This window comes from Lithobates pipiens, unplaced genomic scaffold (assembly GCF_037356315.1).
Source record: "Lithobates pipiens isolate NorthernLeopardFrog02 unplaced genomic scaffold, aLitPip1_a1.2 Scaffold_8, whole genome shotgun sequence".
NCBI lineage: Eukaryota > Metazoa > Chordata > Amphibia > Anura > Ranidae > Lithobates > Lithobates pipiens.
In genome coordinates, this window is record NW_027507903.1 from 301,750,938 (window position 1) to 301,770,636 (window position 19,699).

Consider the following 19,699-nt stretch of genomic DNA (forward strand, 5'->3'; position numbering starts at 1 on the left):
GTCTGTGGATGTTCATCCACAGACACCCGCTATCCCATAGGGATGAATGTATGCCCGTATTTCATCCGCAAACGGATGGATGAAATACGGACATATCATCCGCATGTGTGAAAGGGGCCTTAGGGAACAGGATCTTTATATTATTTTTTGAGTTAACAGGCGCTTTAAACTCCTGTTTTGAGGCCTCTTTCACACATGTGGAACGTTCATTTTATCAGTTCAGTATCACCAAAATGGATTATCAGTTTTTCATCAATGTTCATCAATTTTTCATTAGTGCTCAACAATTTTTCATGAGTGCTCATAAGTTTTTCATCAGTGCTCATCAGTTTTTCATCAGTTCTCATCAGTTATTCATCAGTTTTTTTTTTTCGTACATCCACTATCAATCATCCACTATCATCCACTATCAATGCAAAAACAGTTTTTAGTCCGATCCGTTTTGTAACGGAAGAAAAATAGAGCTTTGATCAGTTTAAAAAAAAATGGATAACGAAGGATGTTGATTTAAACTGTTGTAAATGAATGATCATCCATTTACATCAGTTTTTCCATAGAGATGCATTGATGACGGTTTTTTGTCCGTTAACGGATGGATAACGGACAAAAAAATAGCAGGTGTGAAAGGGGCCTAATTGTTGCACTCGATAGGAGGGACAGCTCAGCTCTAGAATATCTTGCCACATAAGATCTAATATCCTCCAAAATGTACAATAATAGATTAGCGTAGACCGACCATTTAGGAAACAATCAAAGTTAAAGTTTAATAACTTTAAATATATGAACAGAGTGAGACTCTACTTTAAAACCACATGTGAACTTTTAAATTACTTTTAAGGCATCAAGCAAGACCTCATTTACACAAATGAATATAGTCCTGCCTATGACTTCAAAAATAATGTCTCATACACATTTGTTTCAAAAGCTAGTACACTCACACATCTCTCATGTGAAATACTGTTACACTATGTGCTGACACACTGATCACATTTCCAATGAGAGGTTACATGTTGTTTTGAAAATACTGTTTTGGTGAACAATCTGCAAGATCTTAGGAAATTAATAAATGCGGAGGTGAATTGATCAATGGTAACCAGCAATGACACAGTTAAACATGTCTAAGCTTTATAGAAGATGAAAATATTGGCCAGCATTCAAAGATCTGACAAGCGTTTTTGGATCCACACTCGTGGTATATGACATTCAAGTCATTGACAGTTGCTGCTGGTTTTGTGATTATTCACAACAAAGACATTTGTTTTATATATGACAGTTGATGAATTCCATTCACAGTGCTGATAAGTATTCCTTAGAAAAAAAAATCTTATAGTTAGTTAATATCTTTGTAGAGTATCTTTCCAACAACCCAGAGCTTAATTGCGGTTTGCTTTAGAAGTATGTCATTGGCACATACAGCTTATACATGAAGTCATCTGTTGTTGTAGTCTGTGAATTTGGTCCTGGTCTCTGTAGGCTCATCAAGAGACCATTTACTTTCATTCCTGCAAAAGTTTTACTTAATGGCAGTGTCCTGAAGCTGCAATGGCAGTGTTGACAGGGTATGTTGTACATGTGCATCGTTTGGAGCTTCAACCACAGCAACATTCAACATTGAGGTCCATACGCTTTGTTTTGGGAGGTATTTAAAAAGCCACAGCCTTGCTCTGTAGGTCATGTAATCCAAACATCCACTGCACCATCTGGGACGATTCCTGTCAAGAAAAAATTGAAAAATAAATACTGGGCTAATGGAATGCTAAATGAAGAGGATGCACTTTCAATTCCACGACTTAAAGTGAGGATAACAAAAAAAAAAAGATAGCAACATAGTACACAAAGAAATCTCTTTGTTTCTTATATTACATCCGCTTCAGATTTAAAAAAACAAAAATAAATGTTGCTGCGCATATATCCACTTATACGTGCAAAATAATTTGTGCAAATAATATCAATCCATAACATTCCTTTTCATTATTAATAACGGTAAATCAATCAAATATCTCCTAATGTATACACTTATACAGTATATACTCAATTTAAACATCCAGTGTCATATTGTGAAATACAATAAACACACAGTGACAACAATAAATCATCTGTAACTCTTCAGAATGTCCTTCAAATGAATCCAAACACGTGGTACAGTTTATAGTGGACCAAAAAGGTTTTTAGCAATATTGTGCTAATGCTTCAGGGAAGCATTAGCTCCACCACCACCATTCAAAAAATGCGCTCACCTCACTATTTGACCATACCAGGTCAAATGACACTTTCCCCTATGCTGTGACATGCAAAACTGAGCTTGTTTCTTTTTAGTGGCTACTAGGCAATAATTTTCAAGATATTGGAAATACCAGCACACCCCTTCATTAACAGAATGGATAACTGAATTAAACAAACTCCTGAGAATGGAAGAACTGTCGGCACAATTACATGACTGATATTCTAATTTCCAAGACACATGGCTCCCCTGGATATCTTTTATGGAAAACATTGACTTTGCAACCTTATTATCTTAGAATTACTCCACTTAACCTTGAAACCCTTTTTTTTTTTTCACATACCATAGGGAATCTTGTCGACAGGCCCATAGCATTTTTTCTTTTTTCATCTCTTTTACTTTTTCTCTTTGTCTTTTCTTATATTTAAATAGATCTTTAATGTTTAATTTTGAATGCACAATGGGAATTTAATTTTAATATTTTTCATGGCAACCTATGTTAATATTCATGGACATAATACTAAGTATATTTAGGCCGCCTTTGGATCTTACTGTAAATTTTCATGTTGCTAATTGAGTTTTTTTCTTTTTTTTTTTTTTCTCTTTCTTCTTTCTCTCTTGTAAATTTCTACAAATGTTTATGATAACATTAGGAGATTGATTGACTGGTTTGATATTATTTGCACATATTATTTTGCATGCATAAGGTGATAGGCACAGCAACATTTATTTTTGTTTTTTAGCTATTGACATTGTGGGAACCCAATTGGGTTGTCTGCAGCCACCCCCTAGAAGTTTGACCTATAATATATACACCAATTAAGGTAGCGCAGGATAACACATTCTTTCTTTATCAGCTTCAGATTGCAAGATATAAAGCAAATTTTGTGCAGGGGTTTAAATTTTATTTACATAAAACTAAAATCACTCCAACACAAAAATCTAAGTGTTATGCTGCGTACACACTACCGGACTTTCCGTCAGAAAAGGTCAGACGGTCTTCCCGACAGAATTCCGATAGACTTTCAACGGAGTTCCGATGGATTTTTCAAACGAACGGACTTGCCCACACACGAACAGACCAAAGTCCGTTTGTTTTGAACGTGATGACGTACAACGGAACTAGAAAAAGAAGTTCAATAGCCAGTAGCCAATAGCTTACCAGCATACAGACAAATGGTTTTCCCAATACAAATTGATTCTGTTGGACAAATTTGAAACATATTCTATTTCTAGGTGAATTTTTGAAGGAAAAAAGTCCAATGAAGCCCACACACGATGGTAATATCCGAGGGAATGATTCCGTCTGACCTTATCTGCCAGAAATTTTGGTTGTGTGTACGTGGCATTAGAAGGAAAATACCAACTAACAGATTTCTACCTTTTTTTCTGTTCTGAAATTTTTTTTTTGTTTCCACTATGTCGTTGCAAGACTGATTGCCGAATAGAAGGGTCTGCACCGATTATATTCAGTTTCATTGTTCCAACAAATAAAGTTGCAATGTCTCCCTTTAGAAGTAATTAACCCTTAGAGAAATGCCTTTAGCAGAGGATGGTTAAACTTTTACTTGTATGTTAGTGTAGACAAGTAAGAAATCAAAGCCAATCATACAAGTGGAAATGATATTCCTGGCCCAAATGTATCCTACAAATAGAAATGTATGATTCACCTGGATACATTAAGGAGTTGTGATGATATATAAAGTTTAACACATGTCAAAGTTGCAAAATTGCATTCAGGCATTAAGATTTGTTTTACCTTTGAGTATTAAGGAGTTAACATAATATGCAGCATGATATGTTCAGATACTGATTGATGTTCATTTTAATAAATTTGCATTGTAACATTAACCACTTTCAGACCGGACCATTTTGCTGGTCAATGACCAGAGGTCTTTTTACAATTTGGCACTGCCCTGCTTTAACTGGTAATTGTGCGGTCATGCAATGTTGTACCCAAACAAAATTTGTGTCCTTTTCTTCTCACAAATAGAGCTTTCTTTTGATGGTATTTGATTGCCTCTGCGATTTTTATTTTTTGCGATATAAACGTAAAAAGACCGCAAATTTTGAAAAAAAATGATATTTTCTAATTTTTGTTATTAGAAAAATCCAATAAACTCAATTTTAGTCATACATTTAGGCCAAAATGTATTCAGCCACATGTCTTTGGTAAAAAAAAAGTCAATAACTGTATATTTATTGGTTTGCGCAAAAGTTGTCACATCTACAAACTAAGGTACGTTTTCTGGAATTTACGCAGCTTTTAGTTTACGACTGCCTATCTCATTTCTTGAGGTGCTAAAATGGCAGGGCAGTACAAAACCCCCCCAAATGACCCCATTTTGGAAAGTAGACCCCCTAAGGAAATTGATAAGTGGCATGTTGAGCCCATTGAATATTTTATTTTTTTGCCTCAAGCGATTGAATAATGACAAAAAAAATTATTTTTTTTTTTTACACAAAGTTGTCACTAAAAGATATATTGCTCACACATGCTATGGGCATATGTGAAATGACACCCCGAAATAAATTCTGCTGCTTCTCCTGAGTATGGGGATACCACATATGTGGGACTTTTTGGGAGCCTAGCCGCGTACGGGGCCCCGAAAACCAAGCACCGCCTTCAGGCTTTCTAAGGGCGTAAATTTTTGATTTCACTTCTCACTACCTATTACAGTTTTGAAGGCCATAAAATGCCAAGATGGCACAAAACCCCCACAAATGACCCCATTTTAGAAAGTAGACACCCCAAGCTATTTGCTGAGAGGCATGTTGAGTCCATGGAATATTTTATATTTTGCCACAAGTTGCGGGAAAATTACAAACTTTAATTTTTTTTTATTTTTTTTTCACAAAGTTGTCACTAAATGATATATTGCTCACACATGCCATGGGCATATGTGAAATGACACCCCGAAATAAATTCTGCTGCTTCTCCTGAGTACGGGGATACCACATGTGTGGGATTTTTTGGGAGCCTAGCCGCGTACGGGGCCCCGAAAGCCAAGAACCGCCTTCAGGTTTTCTAAGGGCGTAAATATTTGACTTCACTCCTCACTACCTATTACAGTTTTGAAGGCCATAAAATGCCAAGATGGCACAAAACCCCCACAAATGACCCCATTTTAGAAAGTAGACACCCCAAGCTATTTTCTCAGAGGCATGTTGAGTCCATGGAATATTTTATATTTTGCCACAAGTTGCGGGAAAATTACAAACTTTTTTTTTTATAATTTTTTTTCACAAAGTTGTCACTAAATGATATATTGCTCACGCATGCCATGGGCATATGTGAAATGACACCCCAAAATAAATTCCGCTGCTTCTCCTGAGTACGGGGATACCACATATGTGGGACTTTTTGGGAGCCTAGCCGCGTACGGGGCCCCGAAAACCAAGCACCGCCTTCAGGCTTTCTAAGGGCGTTACAGTTTTGAAGGCCATAAAATGCCAAGATGGCACAAACCCCCCCAAATGACCCCATTTTGGAAAGTAGACACCCCTAAATTTAGGGGTACACTAGTGAGACTAGGTAATAAATGGCGGGTGCCCTGAAACTATAAAAAAATAACTAACCAACCAGCGTCACCTGTAACAGTTATATGGTGATCACTGGTGAAAGGGTTAACTAGGGGGCAATCAGGGGGCTTTATGCGGTAGTATATGGGGGTCCCTGGCGCTATAAAAAGCTGCAGCGAACCTAAATACCTACCTGCCTAACTAGCGTCACCTGTGACACTAATACAGCGATCAGAAAAACGATCGCTTATTAGGCTGGGTTCACACTGGAGCGATGCAGGAACGCCACGAATCCGCGGCGGGTTCCCGCATCGCATGCCTCCCGGCGGCAGTTCATACTGCCCTATGCGAACTGCTGGGAGTGTCAGTGAAATGTTAATGACACCCCCAGATCAGTTTGCATATCGCAGTGCGATCTGCAAACTCGGATCGCATGGTGTGAACACCCATGCGATCCGATTCTGCTGCGGACCAAAAAAAGGGTCCCGTGCGAGTTTGCGGCGGGTGCGGCGGGTGCGACACGAATTCAGCCATACTATCTGTATGGCTGAACTCGAATCGCACAGAGATCGGATGTGATTTGCACTGCAGTGCGGTGCGAATCACATCCGTTCTCATAAACCGTTGCAATGTGAACCCAGCCTTAGTGACACTGGCGACGGGGGGTGATCACGGGGTTAAACCTTTATTGGGGGGGTTAGGGGGGGTACCTTAGAACTAAAGGGGGCTAACCCTAACTGCCCTAACAGTTATTACAGTCACAAATGACACCCGCCGGGTGATCAGGGGGTTAAACCTTTATTAGGTAATAAATGGCGGATGCCCTGAAACTATAAAAAAATAACTAACCAACCAGCGTCACCTGTAACAGTTATATGGTGATCACTGGTGAAAGGGTTAACTAGGGGGCAATCAGGGGGCTTTATGCGGTAGTATATGGGGGTCCCTGGCGCTATAAAAAGCTGCGGCGAACCTAAATACCTACCTGCCTAACTAGCGTCACCTGTGACACTAATACAGCGATCAGAAAAATGATCGCTTATTAGGCTGGGTTCACACTGGAGCGATGCAGGAACGCCACGAATCCGCGGCGGGTTCCCACATCGCATGCCTCCCGGTGGCAGTTCACACTGCCCTATGCGAACTGCTGGGAGTGTCAGTGAAATGTTAATGACACCCCCAGATCAGTTCGCATATCGCAGTGCGATCTGCAAACTCGGATCGCATGGTGTGAACACCCATGCGATCCGATTCTGCTGCAGACCAAAAAAAGGGTCCCGCGCGAATTTGTGGCGGGTGCGGCGCAAATTCAGCCATACTATCTGTATGGCTGAACTCGAATCGCACAGAGATCGGATGTGATTTGCACTGCAGTGCGGTGCGAATCACATTCGTTCTCATAAACCGCTGCAATGTGAACCCAGCCTTAGTGACACTGGCGACGGGGGGTGATCACGGGGTTAAACCTTTATTGGGGGGGTTAGGGGGGTACATTAGAACTAAAGGGGGCTAACCCTAACTGCCCTAACAGTTATTACAGTCACAAATGACACCAATGCAAAAAAAAAAAAATGCAATTGGTGTCACTGTGACTGGGGGGGCAGGGGTAATTGGGGGGATGATCGGGGGGTGAAGGGGGGGTGTGAGTGTGCCTGGCATGTTCTACTGTGTAGTGTCGTGTTGGTACAACTCACCGATCCTCTCTCCTCGGTTCCGGAACGAAAAATACCGACACGGAGGAGAGATTACATCACTTCCTCTCCTGTGTTTACATTACAGGAGAGGAAGTGATGTCACGGAGCATTTCTATTCGTCGGGAGCGATCGCGAGGGGGTGGCCATGAATGAATGGCCGCCCCCTCATCCCGGATCGCTCCCGAACTAATACCGACCGCCGCAGGCACCGGGGGGGGGGCCCGATCGGACCCCCCACCCGCGGGAAGGCAGGGACGTATATATACGCCCATATGCCTGCCCATGCCATTCTGTCGACGTATATCGTCGTGCGGTGGTCGGCAAGTGGTTAAAAAGGTACCTTCGATGACTACAATGGCCAGTAACTGCCTTATGGCCCATACAGATGATCCGAAAATTGGACGACAGAATATCCAACTTTTTTTGCTTAATAGTTGCAAGTAGAAATTGAAAGGTTACTAAAGTCACTAAAATTCTCGTATGACAGAAAAAAAAAAAATCAGACGACAACTGTACTGACTAAACGAAAATCTTATGATCTGGTATCGTACGAGGAAAATTTCCATGCTTGTCCTATCGAATAATATCTGATAAATCGTCATGATCGGCTCTGGAAAAGCTCTGTACTAATGATCCAATTATCGTACGTTTGCGTCAAAAGCGTTATTTTTCGTCTGATTTTCAGATCGTGTGTACGGGCCATTAATGTCCTGCAATCAAGCTAATGATGCTGATGCTTACAAATATCCTTGTTGCCACTCTTTGTGCCAGCTATGTTCACTAGGACTACAGGGTGTAAAAGTGATGTCACATTGGTCTGGCTTTTACTGCAGTCAACATTGCCCTGTGCTTGTCAATCAACAGTAGATCGTGTCTAACCAACCTAATCCAATATGCCTAGCATAACAATCTCCACCAATTACCAAATGTAATGATGGGATATACAGTATACTGTAGGCAGCAGGAAGGAAATTACATCCTTGTGCTGCCCAAGTCTGCCAGCATCAGCTTTAGAAATGGGGAGCAGGGGCATACAAGGCTGATGGCAAAGTTCAATTGTAAATCTCTATGAGATAGGAAACAATTTTCAGGTAACCTTTTGGCTAAGGATGAGCCAAACACCCCCCGGTTTGGTTCACACCAGAACATGCAAACGGGAAAACAATTTATACGAACAAGCGAACACCGTTAAAGTCTATGGGACGTGAACATTAAAAATCAAAAGTGCTAATTTTAAAGGCTTATATGCAAGATATTGCCATAAAAAGTGTCTGGGGACCTGGCTCCTGCTCCAGGGGACATATCAATGCAAAAAAAAGTTTTAAAAATTGCTGTTTTTTTGGGAGCAGTGATTTTAATAATGCTTAAAGTGAAACAATAAAAGTGTAATATTCCTTTAAATTTCGTACCTGGGAGTGTATATAGTATGCCTGTGAAGGGGCGCATGTTTCCCGTGCTTAGAACTGTTCGAATTTGCCACGAATACCGCATAATGTTCCATGTTTGGTGAACAGGCGAACACCCGATGTTCTAGTTAAATGTAAGTACTCATCCCTACTTTAAACAATGACCTTTTATGGAGTCACTTACATAAATGGATACTACCTTTAGCTGAGCTTTCACAGATTGAAAATGCCTTTGTATAAAGCCCTTAGTTCACTTTCTTTTTTTAATCAAAGAGATACCCTTAAAACAAGTTTCAGATCTCACAAAACACCTTATAAAAATGGTATATTGCCAGCTCAGAACATATAAGTGTGACCAGTAAGTTGTAGCTTAAGCAATAAATACAAAAATAATGAATGTGGTGTACATATTTGACACACGTTTATACTCCCTGCTTAGTATTACACAAATATTTTCAGTAATAACAATAAAAGAATGGTTGAGAAAAGAAAAGCAGATAGTGAAAAGTGTAGTGTCTCCTTACTTTGGTGTTCAGTGGAGAGATGGCCCCTTGCAATAACAATCAATGCCCTTACATTACGTCTACATCATTGGGGTTGTCATTGGGGAAGGGCCCACCTTACACTGATGGTAAGTGATAGAGGTGCCCTCCTACTTAGATGAACCTTGGTCTTACACCACTGGCTTTGTCAAGTGAGTTTAGCGCTGGAACTGTGTATACACTGAGATATTAATCTGCTTACTGGTCAAGGAACCCCTAGAAACCTCTAGAGGAAATCAAAGATTACACAGAATCCTAGTTAAAAAAAGGTTGCCCTAGACAGACCAATTGTTAGAGGAGGAATCAGTACTCAAAGACCTTTCTGTTAACCTGTGGAAGTTAGCTGAGAGTTTATGTAACCATCCAATGGTTGCCTTGTACCACTGGTTTGCTGTTCTCTGTTAGCCCTTGTTTGAAGTCTCTAGGCAAGGTTTAACAACTGTGGACATTTATAATATGTGTACATTAGTTTCACAATAAACCAAGTCCATTCAGTGAGACAGACAAGTGAAAAAAAAAAAAAACATAGATACACTTGCTCAGAGACATTGTGCAGGCTGGATTAGTGTACTTTCTCTGAAAAAAAGCTAATTTCTTTGAAGTTTTGTCTACTTGAAATAATCATAACATAGTAATAAGATTTCTGATTGGCATTAACACCATTATCCGTGTTGTTAGAGCAGTTGGTTCTCAGGGCTTCTCAGGAAGACTCCCACCAGTCAGCAGTGTAAGGGGGTAATGATTGTACAGTCTCCACTTTTTGCCTTTAGCTAGCTATAGACAAATTTTCATTTTAATTTTTGCTTGATTGTCTAATCATTTATGGGGTCAAATCAACATTTGTTTTTGACCACAGTGACATGAAAATTCAAAGGAGTAGGATGGACATTTCAGAATTTCTAGTGTGATTTTAATTCCGGAAAGTCCATTCACTCCAAAATTAAATGTTAAAAGTAAATCTTTTTAAGTACTTGCAAACAGCATGTTATTGAATGTTTTAATGATTATTTTCCTATGAATCCTCGTACAAATGTTTGTTTAAAAATGTACTATTGTATTGCCAGCTTAAAGTGGTACTAAACCCAAGACCCTGCATTCACTATATCTGGTCTCCCACAGTATACAGAACATGCAAATGCTAAAACACCTTTTCTAATCAGCAGTTAGAGCAGTCTTGTGACTTCTATCAGTGTCCGGTTAAACCTTGTAGGAGGAGTTTTCATTCCCCCCCCCCTTGATCCTCTGTCTGGACAGTGCTGATTGGCTCAGTTCTGATCACATCCACTCTCCCAAGAAAAAAAAAACTCTCTAGCAATAGACCCCAGCTGAGCATGTGCAGTAATGCTCTGTTCTATCAGGAGATGGGTTGGAGTCAGTTAGGAGGATCACAGAGAGAGGATCACACAGGCTTTATACACAATGCAGATGATTAACCCCTTAGCTTCCACAGTAAGGATAACAAGCATGATTTACTGCATATACAGACTGATTTTACTGTTGTGGGTTTAGTATCACTTTAATATTAGAAAACCTCATTAGCATTACCTTTAGCTACAGAGTGTAATGCATATAAAAATAATATTATGGTGAAGTTCTTTTTTTAAAATGAAATGCCATATTTTTTAGGAACGCTGTCAGAACCCTCTGTGTCCTGTTGGAATGGAATGTGAAGGCTATTTTAGTTGCTTACAGGCTGTTAATGCTGTTAATGCTGTCATCCTCCACAAAGATACAGCAGCAATATGCATTATATAATTGAGCTAACTAAACATATGGCATTGGTTTTCCTTGAAAAGATATATTTATGCTGGGAGTTTTTACACGGTAGGAGCTTTATTTTAGAGACATTCCTTTCATTCAGTTGATCTGATATTTGAGCATTGTGCAAGTAGTTATTACATGCAATGATGCAGCAGGACTGAGCTGCTTTGATACTTCAAAAACATTCAGGCTACCCACGGCCACTGCTCCTGGCCATGCGGATCATAACATTGTAGATAAAATTATGTTGGTTCTATATTTCCTTATATTATTTATATGCCACTGTTAGATAGTACAGTGCCTTGCAAAAGTATTCACCCCCTTGGCTTTTTACCTATTTTGTTACATTACAGCCTTTAGTTCAATGTTTTTTTAATCAAATTATATTGATGGATCAGAACACAATAGTCTAAGTTGGTGAAGTAAAATTTGAAAAATATATACATAAAACAATTGTTCAGGAATAAAAAACTGATAATTGGCATGTGCGTATGTATTCACTCCCGATGTTATGAAGCCTATAAAAAGCTCTGTTGCAACCAATTACCTTCAGAAGTCACATACTTAGTGAAATGATGTTCACCTGTGTGCAATCTAAATGTCACATGATCTATCATTACATTGAAAGGCCTCAGAGGCTACAACACCTAAGCAGGAGGCACCACTAACCAAACATTGCCATGAAGACCAAGGAGCTCTCCAAACAAGTAAGCGACACACTTTTTTTCCCTTAGGTGAATGGGTAGGGGTACAATGTACCCCTTACTCATTCGCATAGGGTGGGGGGCAGAATCTGGGGGCCCCTTATTAAAGGGGGCTCCCAGATTCCGATAAGCCTCCCGCCCACCGCCCCCCGACAACCAATGGCCAGGGTTGTCGGGAAGAGGCCTTGTACTCCTCAACATGAGGACAAGGTGTCTTGGGGTGGGGGGTTCATAGGCCATCCCCCTTCCCCAAAGCACCCACCCCCCATGTTGAGGACATGCGGCCTGGTATAATTCAGGAGGGGGGGCACTCACTCGTCCCCACCCCCTTTCCTGACCGGCCGGGCTGCATGCTCGCATAGGGGTCTGGTATGGATTTTGAGGGGACCCCACACCATTTTTTCGGCATGGGGGTTCCCCTTAAAATCCATACCAGACCTAAGGGCCTGGTTTAACCCTGGAGGGGAACCCATGTCGGTTTTTATTATCAGAGAGGCGACTTTTCCTGTAAAGTCGTTTCAATATAGATGGAGATCCGACTTGGAGGTGACTTCCATTGAATTCTATGGGACAAGTCACCTAGAAGTGGGATTGAAGTAGTACAAGAGCCTTTTCTGAAGTCGGAGCGACTGCAGTAGTGTGCATTAAGATGGATCCATTCACTTACATTGATTTTTTCATGTAGCGCGACTTGAGGCAACTAGGGGTGACTTGGAGTGACTTGAAGTCGGATCCAAAGTTACCCCTGTGTGAATGGACTCTTATACAAGCTGTACACTTTACATTGTAGCAAAGTGTAATTTCTTCAGTGTTGTCACATGAGAAGATATAATATTTACAAAAATGTGAGGGGTGTACTCCTTTTTGTGAGATACTGTATATACTATATAAAGGTTAGCAGTAATGAATGATGACAGTTCTTGTAAGTATTGATATGAGACAATGCAACAATTGATGATTTCAGAATATTATCAGCCTTGATGCCTGTAGTACCATAGGAGGGGTAGCAGTGTGTGGTGGATACATAGATATTATGGATACTAGGATGTTTCCACTCTGCAGGTATACTCCCTATTCTGACCCTACTCACCAGGAACCTTTTTTTCTGATCTCACTTTCCCCAGTCACTCAATTCAGATGCTTCATAATGGTGCAGGGTCCACACAACGATGGCCAACAAAGATCTTGAGAGACTACAGCATCCACTTGGACAGCTAGGTTCTCTGAGAGAGTGACAGAGTGCTTAGGGGAACAATTCAGCAGACTCTACTCCAGTAGGGATGAGCTTTGGGTTCAAGTCCAACTCATGTTCGACTCTAACATTGCCTGTTCGCCTGTTCACCAAACAGCAAACAATTTGGGGTGTTCATGGCAAATTTGAAAAGCTGCAGAACACCCTGTAAAAGTCCATGGGAGAAATCTAAAGTGTTAATTTTAACCACTTGCTTACAGGGCACTTAAACACCTTCCTGCCCAGACCAATTTTCAGCTTTCGGTGCTCTCACACTTTGAATGACAATTACTCAGTCATGCAACACTGTACCCAAATGAATTTTTTGCCTTTTTTTTCCCACAAATAGAGCTTTCTTTTGGTGGTATTTGATCACCTCTGGGGTTTTTATTTTTTGCGCTATAAATGAAAAAAGACCGAAAATTTTGAAAAAAAACGCATATTTCTTTGTTTCTGTGACAGAATTATGCAAATTATTAATTTTTCTTCATAAATTTTGGTCACAATTTATACTGCTACATGTCTTTGGTAAAAATAACCCAAATTAGTGGATATTATTTGGTCTTTGTGAAAGTTAGAGAGTCTACAAGCTGTGGTGCGAATCGCACAAAATTGATCACATCTGATGTACTGGTGACCTATCTCGCTTCTTGTGACCCGAACAAGTCAGGAAAGTACAAATACCCCCCAAATGACCCCTTTTTGGAAAGTAGACATTCCAAGGTATTTAGTAAGAGGTATAGTGAGCTTTTTGATGTTGTCATTTTTTTCCCACAATTCTTTGCAAAATTAAGATTTTTCATTTTTTTTTTTTTTCTCCACAAAATTGTCATTGTAATAGGTTATTTCTCTCACATGGCATGTGTATACCACAAATGACACCCCCCAAAAAATTCTGCTACTCCTCCTGAGTATTACAATACCATATGTGTGGGACTTTTTCACAGCCTGGCCACATAGAGAGGCCCAACATGCAGGTAGCGCCATCATGTGTTCTAGGAACATAAGTTACACATCTAACTTGTTGACTATTTATTACACTTTTGAAGCACCAGGACAATGACACGTGACACTGATGACAGATGGCACTGATACGTGGCAATGATGACAGGTGGCACTGATGACAGATGGCACTAATATGTGGCACTGATGACAGATGGCACTAATATGTGGCACTGATGACGCGTGGCACTTATACGTGGCACTGATGACACGTGGCACTAATACGTGGCACTGATGACACGTGGCACTGAAACGTGGCACCGATGACAGATGGCACTAATACGTGGCACTAATATGTGCCACCGATGACAGATGGCACTAATACATGCCACCGATGACGCGTGACACTGATGACAGATGGCACTGATAAGTGGCATTGATGACACGTGACACTGACAACAGATGGCACGTGACACTGACAGGTGGCACTGATGACAAATGGCACTGATACGTGGCACTGATGACAGATGGCACTATGTGGCACTGATGACACGTGGCACTGACGGCAGGTGGCACTGACGGCAGGTGGCACTGACGGCAGGTGGCACTGGGGGCAGGTGGCACTGGGGGCAGGTGGCACTGACGGCAGGTGGCACTGGGGTGGATGGCACTGGGGGCAGGTAGCACTGGGGTGGATGGCACTGGGGGCAGGTAGCACTGGGGTGGATGGCACTGGGGTGGATGGCACTGGGGGCAGGTAGCACTGGGGTGGATGGCACTAGGGGCAGGTAGCACTGGGGTGGATGGCACTGGGGGCAGGTAGCACTGGGGTGGATGGCACTGGGGGCAGGTAGCACTGGGGTGGATGGCACTGGGGCAGATAGCACTGCTGGGGGCGGATGGCACTGCTGGGGGCGGATGGCACTGCTGGGGGCGGATGGCACTTTTTATTTCATTTTTTTTTTTTTTTTTTTTTCCGGAATCAGAACGGCTGCCGCTGCAGCCGTTCATCTCTCCCCTCTCGCACTGTCTGTGCGAGGAAGGAGAGCGGCGCTGCGAGATGATCTCATATGTTTACATATGAGATCATCTCCCATTGGACACGCCGATCACGCTGTAAACGGCCGCTGTGATTGGCCGTTTACAGCGATCTGTGTTTGCCTGTCCCCGGGGGACACGGCGAACACAGAACTTCCGCGATGCGCGCCCGCGGCGGTGCGCATTGCGGAAGTAAACATCAGGCCGTCCAGGGACGACCGCCCAAACGAACGCGCCTGCTCTACGGCCGTAATTCGGCTATAGGGCGGGCGCGAGGAGGTTAAAGGCTTATATGCAAGTTATTGTCATAAAAAGTGTTTGGGGACCTGGGTCCTGCCCCAGGGGACATGTATCAATGCAAAAAAAAGTTTTAAAAATGGCAGTTTTTTCAAGAGCAGTGATTTTAATAATGCTTAAAGTGAAACAATAAAAGTGTAATATTCCTTTAAATTTCGTACCTGGGAGTGTATATAGTATGCCTGTGAAGGGGCGCATGTTTCCCGTGCTTAGAACTGTCCCTGCACAAAGTGTCATTTCTGCAGGAAAAAAAGTCATTTAAAATCACTCACAGCTATAATGAATTGTCAGCTCCCCTTAATACAGAGAACAGTCATTGAAAGTCATTGATAAAAAAAAAAAGTGTCTCCGGTGGAGACAGAGGATGGATGCGCTGCGCTGGAGGGAGAAATCACCCATTGCTGGATCAGATCAGCCATCGCTGGACCCCGGAGAGATGATCATCCATCGCTGGATAGCAAGAGTGGATTTCCACCGCTGGAATCTTTTTTTATTTTTTTTATTTTTTAATAAAGGATTTTTGCAACGGTGTGTGTGTTTTTTTTAAACTATTTTTTACACTTTCTTTGTGAAATGGTAGGGGTACTTTTGTACCCCCTTACCATTTCAAACAGGGGGCCTGCAGGATCTGGCGGTCCCCTTGTTAAAGGGGGCTACCAGATTCTGATAAGCCCCCCGCCCGCAGACCCCCATAACCACCGGCCAGGGTTGTGGGGATGAGGCCCTTGTCCTGATCAACATGGGGACAAGGTGCTTTGGGAGGGACCCCAAAGCATCCTCCCAATGTTGAGGGCATGTGGCCTGGTATGGTTCAGGGGGGCGCTCTCTCATCCCCCCCCTATTTTCCTGTGGCCTGCCAGGTTGTGTGCTCAGATAAAGGGTCTCGTATGGATTTTTAGGGGGAACTCAACGCCATTTTTTTTTTTAAATTTGGTGTGGAGTTCCCCTTAAAATCCATACCAGATCTGAAAGGTACGGTATGGATATTAGGGGGGAACCCCACATAATTTTTTTTTAATTTGACGTGGGGTTCCCCTTAATATCCATACCAGACCTGAAGGTCCTGGTAATTGAATTTGGGGGAATCAATGACTTTCAATGACTGTTCTCTGTATTACGGGGAGCCGACAATTCATTATAGCTGCGAGTGATTTTAAATTACCTTTTTTCTGGCAGAAAAAAACACTTTGTGCAGGGACAGTTCTAAGCACGGGAAAAATGCGCACCTTCACAGGCATACTATAGACACCCCCAGGTTTCAAAATTTTGAGAAATATTACACTTTTATTGTTTCACATTAAGCATTATTCAAATCACTGCTCCCGAAAAAACGCCCGTTTTTAAAACTTTTTTTTGCATTGATACATGCCCCCTGTGGCAAGACCCAGGTCCCCAAATACTTTTTATGACAATAACTTGCATATTAGCCTTTACAATTAACACTTTTGATTTTGAACGTTCGAGTTCCATAGACTTTAATAGGTTTCTAAAGTTCACACAAATTTTAGGTCTGTTCGCAGGTTCTGGTGCGAACCAAACCGGGGGTGTTCGGCTCATCCTTATACTCCATCAGTAACAATACCACAGTGCCACTCAGAGAGTTGATAACCCCGCAAATACAAGCAAAATAGCTTTAGGGGGTAGCACAGTCCAGAACTGAATGGTTAACAAAATAACTAGGCATAGGAGGTGTAGGACAACTGAGTCACCCATAAACGTGACGTGAGCATGTATGTTTGTTTTTTTATGTACCCCACCTTTAGGCCTCCTATGGAGGTAGCCATATTATTTAGTTTTTCTGACTTTGAGAAAGAGTGCTATTTCTAGAGAAGTTCCATGGATTATAATGAACTAAATAATTGACTTTCAGAGCTCTGTAATTAGCATGCTTTTCAAAGACAGATCATTTTTGCTTTTACAGAATGCTGTAACAGGCTCTTTGTAGCAGGTTTCATTTCGGTGTCTTTTACACGCAAAATCAAGAACTGTTTTATTTTTTTGTATGACCTCTAATTTGAATAAGCCATCCTTATCCTGTATAAATAGGACAATGGAAAAAGTACCTAAATAAGCAGTTAAGGTATGGCACCATTTTTAGTGACTCCAGGATACAGCTGTCTGGCACCTTCTTATCAGTTCTTTCAATGTACAACACAATGAAGGTGACATTGCAGCTATCAATTATGGAAGTGCACTCTACATTACACAATAGTGTTTATTTAAGTCACAAGTCTAGTAATTGTAAGGAAGTAAAGTTTACATTAACTTATTATGGCTCTCAAGGGGGCTATGCATGGAGCATTTTAAGCTAAACTTATAATTATATAATATAGTGCTAACCCCAAAGAAGCTGATGGTTAAGATGGGCCCTCTGTTCTTAGCCTTGGCATCCTAAAGATCCTCTGCCCCTCAAATAAAATAATTTGTGTTACCCAATGCCAGAGTTATCTTAAGAAACCAGACACCAAGCAATTGATAGGGGTGAACTCAATGTATTGGGTTTAATTTACTAAAACAGGGGAGTGCAACATTTGATGCAGCTGTGTATGGTAGCCAATCAGTTTTTAACTTCAGCTTATTCAATTAATCTTTGACAATAAGACCTGGATACTGATTGGTTTCTATGCATCAGATTTTGCACTCTCCCTTTTAAGTAAAACAACTCCATTATTCTCTCAGAGAGTTTATAACCCCTGCAAATACAAGTAAAATAGCTATAGAGGGTAGCACAGTCCAGTAGGGATGGGCTCGGGCGTGTTCGCACACTCCACGTGTAGAGCCCAGCAGGAAGTCGGCACGGTGCTGCGCTAATCACAGACAGTGAGACATTTCCCAATCTCTGCAGCTGCACATCGGGACAATGTCTCACTGCCTGTGATTAGCACAACACCATACCGACTTCCTGGCGGGCTCTACACGTAGAGTGTGCGAACACACCCGAGCCCATCCCTACAGTCCAGCACACTGAATGGTTAACAAAATAACTAGGCATAAGAGGTGTAGGACAACTGAGTTGGCAAGAACAGTGGCAGTGCCACAAAAGGATGCAGTAACAGGCAGTAGAAAACACAGTATAACAATAACAGGGATATACTGCCGGTATAAACTAATGGTGGCTTACTAGGCCTTGTTAAACATAGTCAGAATTTAAACAACATAAGCAGTGTAGGAGTGTATGAGAGCAACTTGTAAGATGGATGATGAATGGTGGGGGGGAGGGGCAGTCTCTTAGGCCAGAGGTGGTAATTATGAACTTTGGCTGCAGATCATCGACAGCAATTGTGCAGCAGAGATATTAACCACTTTCAGACCGGACCAATTTGCTGGTCAAAGACCAGACCACTTTTTGCGATTCGGCACTGCGTCGCTTTAACTGACAATTGCGCGGTCATGCGACGTGGCTCCCAAACAAAATTGACGTCCTTTTTTTTCCACAAATAGAGCTTTCTTTTGGTGGTATTTGATCACCCCTGCGGTTTTTATTTTTTGCGCTATAAACAAAAATAGAGGGACAATTTTGAAAAAAACGCATTATTTTTTACTTTTTGTTATAATAAATATCCCCCAAAAATATATAAAAAAACATTTTTTTCCCTCAGTTTAGGCCGATACGTATTCTTCTACATATTTTTGGTAAAAAAAATCACAATAAGCGATTATTGATTGGTTTGCGCAAAAGTTATAGCGTTTACAAAATAGGGATAGTTTTATAGCATTTTTATTAATAATTTTTTATTATTTTTTTTTACTAGTAATGGCGGCGATCAGTGATTTTTATTGTGACTGCGACATTGTGGGGGACCCATCGGACATTTTTGACACATTTTTGGGACCATTGTCATTTATACAGTAATCACTGCTATATAAATGCAGTGATTCCTGTGTAAATGACACTGGCAGTGAAGGGGTTAACCAGTGGGTGGCAGTGTAGGGGTTAAGTGTTCCTAGGGGTGTGTTACTAACTGTGGGGGGGTTGGGCTTTCATTTAGTGAACACTGATCTCTGCTCCAATCACATGGAGCAGAGATCAGCGTCACTAGTTGCTAGGCAGAATGGAGAAATGCTGTTTACTCGGCATTTCCTCCATTCGGCCGCTCCGTGAGACAATCGCGGGGATGCCCGCGGCGATCGAGTCCGCGGGTCCCGCGACTAGACTCACGGGGGTCGCTCCCGATGGCAGGGCGGCATTGAATATTGGACGAACCTGTACGCCAATATGCCTGCCTGTGCCATTCTGTCGACGTACATCGTCGTGCGCTGGTCGGGACGTGGTTAAAGGCAATAATAGAGAGAGTGAAGTCTGGTCTAGCTGTGGCTGCAGCTCACTCAACAAAAGGTAGG

General features: G+C 41.6%; 1 protein-coding gene across 4 annotated transcripts in view; it reads right to left on the reverse strand.

Annotated features, from left to right (window-relative positions):
• Window positions 1-801: 801 nt before the first annotated feature.
• HRH2 (histamine receptor H2) overlaps window positions 802-19,699 on the reverse strand; it is a 224,311-nt gene continuing 205,413 nt past the window's right edge. For 3 of the 4 annotated variants that reach the window (XM_077472616.1, XM_077472617.1, XM_077472618.1), the window contains exon 3: window positions 802-1,712. In XM_077472616.1, the coding sequence (XP_077328742.1) occupies window positions 1,514-1,712 (199 nt within the window). In that variant the 3' untranslated portion in view covers window positions 802-1,513. The remainder of the gene's footprint in view (window positions 1,713-19,699) is intronic. The other variant, XM_077472619.1, reaches the window with a different exon arrangement.